Source organism: Drosophila serrata, unplaced genomic scaffold (assembly GCF_035046125.1).
Source record: "Drosophila serrata isolate PLE 108 unplaced genomic scaffold, ASM3504612v1 contig_100, whole genome shotgun sequence".
Classification (NCBI taxonomy): Eukaryota; Metazoa; Arthropoda; class Insecta; order Diptera; family Drosophilidae; genus Drosophila; species Drosophila serrata.
In genome coordinates, this window is record NW_028256998.1 from 1102298 (window position 1) to 1112064 (window position 9767).

The 9767-nt window shown below is 37.5% G+C and overlaps 3 protein-coding genes across 3 annotated transcripts; 1 reads left to right on the plus strand and 2 right to left on the minus strand.

Annotated features, from left to right (window-relative positions):
• The first annotated feature begins 44 nt into the window (after positions 1-44).
• bwa (alkaline ceramidase) lies at positions 45-7772 on the plus strand. Its single transcript, XM_020954821.2, has 5 exons — positions 45-723; positions 2107-2363; positions 2460-2597; positions 5956-6248; positions 7406-7772. Exons 1-5 carry the CDS (start codon positions 577-579, stop codon positions 7474-7476), a joined length of 906 nt encoding a protein of 301 aa, XP_020810480.1. The 5' UTR covers positions 45-576; the 3' UTR covers positions 7477-7772.
• On the minus strand, positions 2672-5663 carry LOC110185814 (uncharacterized). The gene is made up of 2 exons (XM_020954820.2): positions 5189-5663; positions 2672-4998 (listed from the first exon to the last, which is right to left on the minus strand). The coding sequence occupies exons 1-2, from the start codon at positions 5557-5559 to the stop codon at positions 3399-3401; spliced, it is 1971 nt and encodes a 656-aa protein (XP_020810479.2). The 5' UTR covers positions 5560-5663; the 3' UTR covers positions 2672-3398.
• On the minus strand, positions 7758-9555 carry pr (6-pyruvoyl tetrahydrobiopterin synthase purple). Its single transcript, XM_020955159.2, has 4 exons — positions 9373-9555; positions 9182-9261; positions 8249-8394; positions 7758-8179 (listed from the first exon to the last, which is right to left on the minus strand). The coding sequence occupies exons 1-4, from the start codon at positions 9438-9440 to the stop codon at positions 7967-7969; spliced, it is 507 nt and encodes a 168-aa protein (XP_020810818.1). The 5' UTR covers positions 9441-9555; the 3' UTR covers positions 7758-7966.
• Positions 9556-9767: the final 212 nt, after the last annotated feature.

Below are 9767 nucleotides of genomic sequence, written 5' to 3' on the forward strand. Positions count from 1 at the left end.
CAAATGAAACCCACCAAAAGTATGTAATCGAAATCAGCTGTTTTGTATATATCGATAATCGCTATCGCCAAACAGCTGTTCGATGACAACAACTAAACAAAATCAGCTTTATTTGTTGTTGTGCTCGACTCTACTACGTCGGACGTTACGCGCTAGATTTTTATTTAAATTCTACCTTCCGCTTGCATCTCCGCAGTAGCATAAGCTCTCCAGAATTTGTGTTTGGTTTAAAAAGAACTTATGCTTTGTCTTACATAATAACTAAAACTGAGTTTAAAACGGCCAACTGACGACAGGCAATTAACAAAGACACGCAAGTGGGCCTACATTCTGCGCTATTATGCAAAGTGCAGGAAAAGCAAACACAGCAGCAAGAACAACAACATCGTAGCACTGGCCTCTGGTTGTGTGTAAAAACAAAAAATGAAATGCAAAAGTGCCTTAGTCTTAGACTCCAGCTCGCATTGAATTAAAAACGGAGGAACCAGTCACCAGAATCAAATCAGTTTCGAAGCGCGCCATTTGTAAACTCTTTGTTCGGTTTTCCACAAGAATAAAACTGGTGGCGACTGGTGCATGATGAGCGGGGTAAGAGGCGGCGGCAGTGGACTGCTGGATATTTACGCCATGGCCTGGGAGCATCTGAGACCCGGAAGCTCGCCCGTCGATTGGTGCGAGGGCAATTACTTAATTTCATCGAATATAGCTGAGTTTGTGAACACGGTGCGTATGTGCAATTTATTTTAATATATAGAAAAAGGTGTCTTTGCTCTAGTTAGTGAGTGTGTCGTCGTCACCTCGTTGTAGTTGTGGCGTAGCAGCTGCGAATTCTCTTCACGCACACACTGGCACACGGAAAGAGTGGCTGTGGCTGTGGCTGGGCCTTGACCTTTTTTTCCGCAGGCTATAGAGCGAGAGCCACCAACACGACCCAAAGTAAACAAAAGTGGCTGTTAGATACGCTATGGAAGGGAAGATCGAAGATGCCGATGAAGAGGAACTGGGAAGAGAGAAATAGCAAAGATGGGAGTAGAAAGTAGTAAAAGATACCATTACTACTAGTTTTCAATCGAAACCTAAGCATCTCCAGTCTAAGAACTTCTTGAGAATTAAGGTTGCGTAATAGTTGAATTTATTACTATAGTAGCAGAAAACAGACCTCTTGTGACTAATAGTTTATCAAAAAGAATTGATCCCAGGTATTAATATCTAATAAGGAACATATGGTTCAGTCTCTCAGTTAAGCCACATATTTAATAAATAAGCGTTTAAATAATAACTTTAATTCTTAACCAATTTTTTCCTAAGTACAGATTGTTTAAATAAACAATAAGTATTGCAAACAAATACAATTCAAAGGTTATCAACGACTATAGGCACTATAAGTTCCACTATCAATTCAAAATTTTAACTCAATTATCACTTTACGATCGTATTATGTTTCAAGTGGCACGCATTATCATCAACTCAGTCATACATTATATATAGAACAAATCTTGAACTATTAAATGACATAGAAAGTTAAGGACGATCATGATGCACTGGGGAATGACTTAAAAATTAATACTTTTTAATGGATTTTGTGTTGTTATGAGTAATCATTAACCAAGACCATTGGAGTTGATGTTGATTTTTTTACAACGCATTTTGGCTTTGTTATGAAGTGAATGAACTTCGCTCTTGACACTTCATTGTGGAATAAGGGAGCGGATACGATCAAAGTGGGCCTTGGAGTATACATATATATAAAGATATATATTCAAGCCTAGCCCCATTTCGTTATCTATTGCCCCAATAGAACATGCATATGTATGTAAATAATAATCCAGTACCCCTTACATGTGAGAAATGCTACACTTTTCGCTTTGTTTTGCCACACAAAGTAATTAATTGCTGTTAATTCAATTTGTTTAGCAATTTACGTGACAAAGTGGCAATTGTTGAGGTGGCACGAACAAATTAAATAGAATAAAGCCATTAATTCAAAGGTCTCTGGTTAAGGAAATATTTTTTTAACAAAGTGAAACTCTTTGCTTTTAACATATCAATAAATAATGAAAAAAAAGTAACTCCAAAGTAATATATATATTTTCTTTAATTTTACAGTTTAGTAATTTCTTGTTTATCCTACTTCCGCCTGTGCTGATAATGTTGTTCAAGGAGTACGGACGTTTTGTTACACCCGGAATCCATGTGATTTGGGTGCTACTCATCGTGGTCGGCCTGAGCTCCATGTATTTCCACGCCACTCTCAGCCTTATTGGCCAACTGCTCGATGAGCTGGCCATCCTGTGGGTGTTCATGGCTGCTTTTTCTCTGTTCTATCCAAAGCGCTATTATCCAAAGTTTGTAAAAAATGATCGGTAAGTGAGCTTCAGAGGGTTCAACTATTCCTATCTGAAGAAAACACGCATTTTTCCTATCTAAATCCATCGACTTTCGGTTTCCTTTGTTTCCAGCAAAACCTTCAGTTGGCTAATGCTACTGTCGGCGATTGCCGCAACGGGCCTGTCATGGTGGAAGCCCATTGTTAATGCCTTTGTTCTTATGTTTATGAGCGTACCGACCATGGTAATGCTCTACACGGAGCTGCAGAGGTAAGTTAACCGGCCTATTGAGGGAGGGGTGTGCTGCCGATAAGCAAAGTTAGCTATAATTTCCCCGCCTGGTGACCCAAACTGAACTAAGCCCATAAATCATATACATTTATATGTGTTTATCATCACTCATCCATATCATAAGTATTATCTTCTGTTTGTGCTTTTGTTTTAGAACAAGTGTACTGGGGAGTAGGTCGCATGTTCGAAGTTTTTACATATATTGTGAAATTAAACCATATCGCTATATTTAATCAATTTTAGTTTTATCATACGGTTTCAAAGATCACCCCAAAAATTTATTTCCCCCCTGATAGTAATATTTATATATATGGGGAAACTCCGGGGGTGGGTTGTATCAATCAATCAAGTCAATGGGTTCACTCGGGTTTGAGTGTGTCATTTAGATAAGCCTCAAGTAACCACACTTCTAATGTGCATTACTCAAGGGCTTATGACAGATGTTGGGGTAGGAAACTACAGTGTGCTACATTGTGTCATTGTGGAGATCCCTTTGGGATTTACGAAATGTCCAAAATGATTGTAATGATAAGTCAGTTGTTACAAGTTTGTTTACTCTTAGGGACTCCCAATTTCTAGTTTAGTTTATATACACAGCTTGTTCTGTTTCACAAAATAAAGGGATTTCCAGGACTCTAAAATAAAGGTTTAAAACAGAAAAACAAGGGGACAAACGTTTTCATTTCGCAAAACCAAGGGTTTATTGAATATCTTTTGAGTGAAAGTAAGATTAAATAATCCACTTTTAATTGTTTTAAAGAGCTTTAAAACACCTTTCAATTAAGATATAGTAGCAGTAGTTTTCTTGCCCATCGAACTCTGAGTGCTTATTGTCATCTTCTCTGCTATAACACTATCCTTACAAATGCAGTATATTTTGGCTTTCTTTTTATTGATACAGTTGGCATCATGTTCATATGAATTCAGTCTACTCAGTTCATCAACGTCCATATCGAGCAATTCATTAGTGCGATTGTTCCACCGGACAGTGGCTTCAAATTTGGGTTCCTTTGGAAAAGTAGAGAACACAATAATGTAGATATGCTCGTCTTTATCAGTGGGCCTAAGACCCGTGGCTAAGATGGCTTTGCGGTCCACTTTGTGGACTTCTTTTAGACTGAAACTGTGACAGAGCTCGGTTAGTTGATGTTCCTTCAGATGATTATTCATATGATTTACAATGGCCAGAGCAATGGACTGTACATACGAGGACACTTTGATTGTCTCCGTGGGTTGACAGCAGCACCATTTCTCCTCGATTCCGGCCATTTGGCAGGTGCGGTTAAAGGGCACCTCAAAGAAGAGCGACTGACAGGTGGGGCATTGCTTTGCCCTTAAGTTGTCGGGAAAATCATCCATGGATTTGCTTTTTAACTGTAGCAAATGCTGCAGGGTCATGTAGATATCGTAGTTGGAGGTCAAGCGATTGCGATTCTTCTCAAGGTTCTCCACCAGAACAGGATACTTTTGGCGGAACCATGGTGGTATATAGATAAACATCATGGGCATGCGCTCCTCGAAATAGCCAGAGGCAGCTTCCCTTAACAAATTATAACGTTGGCCATGATCACTCATCAAGATCACAATTGAGTGCTCAAATAGATGGGCCTCTTCAAAGGACGTGAGATACTTTCGAAAGAGCTCGTCCAAAGCTGTGGCTCCCGAATAGTAGTCGTGTGTGAAGCTGTTGCTCCACAGGAATCCAAACATTGGCGATCTTCCCAGGAACCGATCGATGAACTGTTTACCAAAGTCCCAGACATAACTGAAACTGTGATGGCGACCTATACAGAACGGGAGCCATAATTCTTTGGTTACGTTAAACTGGTTTTCGATGGCCAGGAGCAGGGGACGTAGGTAATAATCCGTTGGCTGCTTTATAAATCCGGCTTGCATGTAGTTGAACGTATTAATTGATTCACAATCCTCGGCAAAGGCTGTCATGTAGCTGGCATTCTTGAATCGCTTCCAGATGAAAGGCAGAGTGTCCAGGCAGCCCGCGAGTGTTACATCACACACTTCCTCAGCTCCTTTTTCCGAGTGTCCTGTGAGAACGGCCATCAAATTGGGATAAGTATTGTCACCTATTTTGTTGTAACCCTGCATCTCGTACCATCCTGGGCGGTTAACGAAGTTGTAAGCTAATGGCATCGTTCGTCGAAAATTAATCCGTGAGATTGAGTCTAGACCCATAATTAGGACACTTGGCTGAGTTCTAACCTTTTCTGGGCTTGTCCACATTTCCGGAATAAATGTCATGGCATCTTCTTGGAGCAACTCACTTATATTTTTTAAGTCCTTGGCAAAGCATTTGGTTATAATAAAGTCGGTGTCCTTCGGCACTAGCTGGTCTTGCACAAAGCGCTGACCCTGAAATTTACTGAATTTTATATTTATTTATTTTATTATTAGAATCCTCATTTTAAAATATATATTTAAAAATGCAATATAATCAAAAAGAAAGCTTTAGCATTGTAGAGTTTTAAGATTCTTAATGGTGTCATAGAGGAATCTATTTCGATTAGTTTTTCGAATTAAACCATGTAATGATTTTGTACTTAATTACTTACATATAAGTTCGATCGGGATACTTTGCAGTATTATTCCGCGATATCTTTTGATATAGACACTCCAGAGTCGCATTTCTCTTTGTTTCCAGTATGGGTCTGGCGACGTCCTCGTTTATGTGTAGGCGATACTGTTGTTTTTCATAATCATAAACGCTAGTCACTATATCTTTGTCTTTGGAGCAAAGTTTTAATTGAGATTTTTCAAATTCTCCCATTATATCACTCGTGAAGGGATCCACATAGGGCATTTTGCATACCGAACTATTCACATAATACTGTTGAACTGCATCCTCTCCCTGCACATTTATGTTGACCCAGAGACAAAGGTATACAAGAAAAATAATTCGGAGCTCGTTACTAGTCCGAATCATGATCGCCACAAACTAAAGTATATTCTCTTCTGATTCTCTTATGGGACAATAATTTTATTTACTACGCTTAGCTTTATTAGATATGCCAAGCCAATATAATTCTTTTATAAATATTTATGACTTGTAAACTTAAATTTTGCAACTCCATCACGTGCCCCTATACGCTATTTTACTTTTAAAAGTGCTTGGCTGCTTTTCATCCAAGTTGTCATTTAAATAATATAATGAATAAGAAGCACAATGCCCATACACTTGAGTGGCTAAGTGTAACAAAATCGTAAAGCATTAAACATGTTTATTATATTGACTTAGGTCTGATATTATGATATTATTTTATACATATGTATCTCTGTAGATTATATTATAATTCCTTATTTCCTCTCTAATCCCATTCAGGGTACGCGACCAGAGAGTTTACCGCCTGGGTATCCGATCGACGACTGTTTGGGCCGTCGCTGTGTTTTGCTGGATCAACGACAGGATTTTCTGTGAAGCCTGGTCTGCAATTAACTTCCCGTACCTGCACGGCTTTTGGCACATATTCATATTCATTGCTGCGTATACGGTGCTAGTATTGTTCGCGTACTTTTACGTGGAATCGGAGCTCCCTCAGCGGCAGCCTCTGCTCAAGTACTGGCCAAAGAATGACTTCGAGTTCGGAATTCCGTTCATATCGATAAGAAATCCAGGTAAGGCGCTGCGCAACACAATCTAAGTGCGCTGCTACTGGAGCGGATAGAGAAAGAGAGAGCACAGCGCATTGACTAAAGACCAAATCGATAATATCGTAAATGCTTTAAAACTAAAACCAAAAATAACCAAAGATTGTAAAACTGCAAACCATTTATTGTAGCGCACAATATTTTTATGTAGTTGAAATGTATTCTATTAGCAAATAATTTAGAAAATGAACTCGAGTCGCAAATTGTATCTGAAGGCATAAGTCCGTAGACGTATTACAATAATATCGTAGAGCTTTGTTTGGTGCTTAGATAGACGATTGTTCAATAGAGCTTGAGAAAAATCGTATCTTTCGATCTTTTACAAGAAAATACAATGTATACAAGTTGAAAAAAACAAAATTGATTTTTACCCTTTTTGACACGTTAAAAATCCTCATAGTATCAGTGTTTTTTTTTAAGCTCTATTGATCAAGCTAAGTTAAAAACACATATCTGTAACAAAAAGAACGCCATACCAAAGTGTAGGTTCCGGTTCGCCTTTCCCATGAGTTTAGTCCAAAGTCTTCAACATGTTTTTTAAGTGTGTGTATCCGTATACCATCAGACTGTGATATGTTATAAAATAATTTATATCAAGACTTCCACAAAAAAAAATGAAAAGAAAACAGTTCCTACACTTTTGTTGACTAACCCCATTGTTACCTGAAAAATTTCAACGTTTTCAGTGTTTAATATTCTCTGTAATCTTCGCCATCCTACTAAAACTTCTTGGTTTGGGCTTAGAGATATGAAAACATCGGTAGTGGCGCCAATAAATACTATCACGATTCTATCACTTTATATAAAATAACAATATTATGAATAATCTTTAAATTTGCAAATCCATATTTTTGTAAAGAAAGAATTTATCCGATTTCTGAATAATAATAATTTAAAATTTAAAAAGTTGAGTTGAATTAAGTTAAACAGAAAGACTATAAAATTATACAAAAAAAAATTGATTTCTTTCGGTATTATCGTGATAGTTAAAATAACACCAATAGTATTGCCTTGTACTAACCACAAGTATGAATATACATAATAACCCAAAGCTTCACTAATCAAAGTAGTTAGTTGCTCAAAATATGATACAACTTCAATCCGCTACCTTGCTGATCCCACAGATTCAAAAGATTGGCTCATCTACTGCAGCCTGTATATGCAGGACTACGACTTCAAGCACGGAAAGAACTAGTGACCAGATTCGCTCTCTCTGTAATACAAAAATAGACAATTACACCGTGATATAAATTAGGCTATAAGAAGGGGAAGAACGAGTGTCTAAATTAATTTTACAATCCCTAGATATTTCAAAGCTTACTACTCAATGCAGAAACCAGATTTATTGAAACCCAAATTACATAGCTGCCATAAAGAACGTAATGTTAAGAAATATTTAGAAACATATTAAAAAAGATAGCAAATGTACTGAGTTAATATCATGATATCTTGTTTTGTCATAATAAAGAGTATACATTTTATTAAGCACAAGTCTTTCTTTACTTCTTTTTATTTTATACCAGCAGCAATATACATAAATATATATATACTTTGTAAATCGTATAACTTTTTATTTTCTTACTTGATAACTAATGTCTTTTTCCTATACGTGTGTGTGTGTGTTCGCTGAGCATTCATCCAATAAAATTCGTTCATAGTTCATCCCGCTTTCCGTCTAGCCCCAATTAATCAGAATCCGATGATATATTGGTGCAGGAATCGCGAGCAATACGCTTGTTTATGGGATTGTAGATACCATTGAGCGGATAGGGTCCGCGATAACTAATAATATTCTTTGGTGTCTCGTGGATTTTCACCTCGTACAGCAGTTCCGGCTTCTTCAATTGCAAACGGATGTTGTCCCAAATATAAACGGCCAAATTCTCAGTCGTACTGGGCTAAGAAGGGATTAATGTTATTAATATTATTATTAATTCTTTTTAGTTAGTGGCGCAAATTAAAATTACTGTGTTGGCAAAATATTCGACATCCTTATCGAGATTCTTATGATCCAGGCGCTTCATAATCACCGTCTCAATGGCATCCTTTAGCTCGGTTATGTTTACCACCATTCCTGTTCGCCGATCGATGGGACCGCGAACAGTAATTTCAACTGGAAAAAGTCAATAAATAAGTATATTAAGCTTGAAGGCATGGAAGTAAACATCCTTTTAGTTCAGTTATTTGTGTTAAAAGTGATGCACAAATGTTGAAATTTGTATAGATAATCGGGTTTAGACACAAAGACTAGTCCCTTAAATGTAAATAAAAGGAATAGGAAAAAATACATTAAATGTTTTAACAGAGGACCTCCTCAGTAGGAAGCAGAACTCATGAAAATATAAGGCTATAGCGACAAAATCCACAGTATCCACGTATATGAAACGTGGCTACTTGGCTGAAGAGTTCTCTGAATAGTTATTCAAGCTAGACATGATACCCTATTTTGAAAGGGAAAAAGGAATACATTTCGAATTTAATTTCATGGCAGTTCTAATCCATAAATATTGCTATATATTGCCTTAACCTGTTCTCTCTTTTCTGCTAAATATGCAATATATAAATGTATATTCCTATGACAATTTCTACATTCATTCAAATGCTATGCTCGTGTTGAAAGTTATTGTGATCACTTTGATCTCTCTCTCTCCCTCCCTGTTCATTATCAATTCTCGGTTTTTATTACCATTGAGCGTTGAACTTGAACATGGTTTTGATAAGCGAGCTTATCGGCCAAGGTTTTGTTATGGTTAAGCGTTTTTAGGTATCAAATTTCCCTGAGCTGTGTGGCTTGGTTATACCTGACAAAACCTAGTTATTAGCGTTATGGATTCCAATTCGCGGTTAATCAAGCGTTTAAATGAATGGTATACAATCTAATAGTTGAAATGTTCGTTCACCTGTGTAGTTGTGTCCGTGGCCGTGGAAATTGTTGCACTTGCCAAAGACTTCCAAGTTTTCGGCATCGCTCAACTGGGGACTGAGGGGAGAGTCGGGGAATTCATTTCATTAAGAAGTTAAAGCCAATTGAACAAAGTTAATTTTTAAACGGAAATCGAATCAACCAATTGAATCGATTCTCTTTAATTACCTATGCAGGCGGTGACAGGCGCTGAAAGTCTCGCGGCGGGTGAGGAAAGCCACAGGTTGCTGAGACATTCTCTGGCGATTTGATCCGGTTTGTGTGTTTATCTTCGCTAAAAAAGGCACCACCTGTATAATGTTTATCTTAAAAGTGTGACTTGCACGCCGAACACTGTTTTACAGTGAATGCAAAACCTGCTTTTGGTTGGCGAGTATTTATAAGGCGAGAACGAGGAAATTGGTAGCACAACAAATGCATTAGAGCTGTCAAAACATTGATGACAATATCGATAATATCGGCCATCATTATCGATAGTAGTTAGATTTTATCAGCTCTTGCAAAGCAAAAACCGCTTTTGAAATTTTGTTGAGAGAAACAGCCAGACGATGAAACTATGTTGT

Coding starts and splice junctions, on each gene's coding strand:
- LOC110185814 (XM_020954820.2), bottom strand. CDS start 5,559: ATGATTCGGACTAGTAACGAGCTCCGAATTATTTTTCTTGTATACCTT. Junction 4,999..5,188: donor TATCCCGATCGAACTTATAT/GTAAGTAATTAA, acceptor TATAAAATTCAG/TAAATTTCAGGGTCAGCGCT.
- bwa (XM_020954821.2), top strand. CDS start 577: ATGATGAGCGGGGTAAGAGGCGGCGGCAGTGGACTGCTGGATATTTAC. Junction 2,364..2,459: donor AAGTTTGTAAAAAATGATCG/GTAAGTGAGCTT, acceptor CTTTGTTTCCAG/CAAAACCTTCAGTTGGCTAA. Junction 6,249..7,405: donor CATATCGATAAGAAATCCAG/GTAAGGCGCTGC, acceptor CTGATCCCACAG/ATTCAAAAGATTGGCTCATC.
- pr (XM_020955159.2), bottom strand. CDS start 9,440: ATGTCTCAGCAACCTGTGGCTTTCCTCACCCGCCGCGAGACTTTCAGC. Junction 9,262..9,372: donor GCCTGTCACCGCCTGCATAG/GTAATTAAAGAG, acceptor CTCTCCCCTCAG/TCCCCAGTTGAGCGATGCCG. Junction 8,180..8,248: donor TCGAATATTTTGCCAACACA/GTAATTTTAATT, acceptor ATCCCTTCTTAG/CCCAGTACGACTGAGAATTT.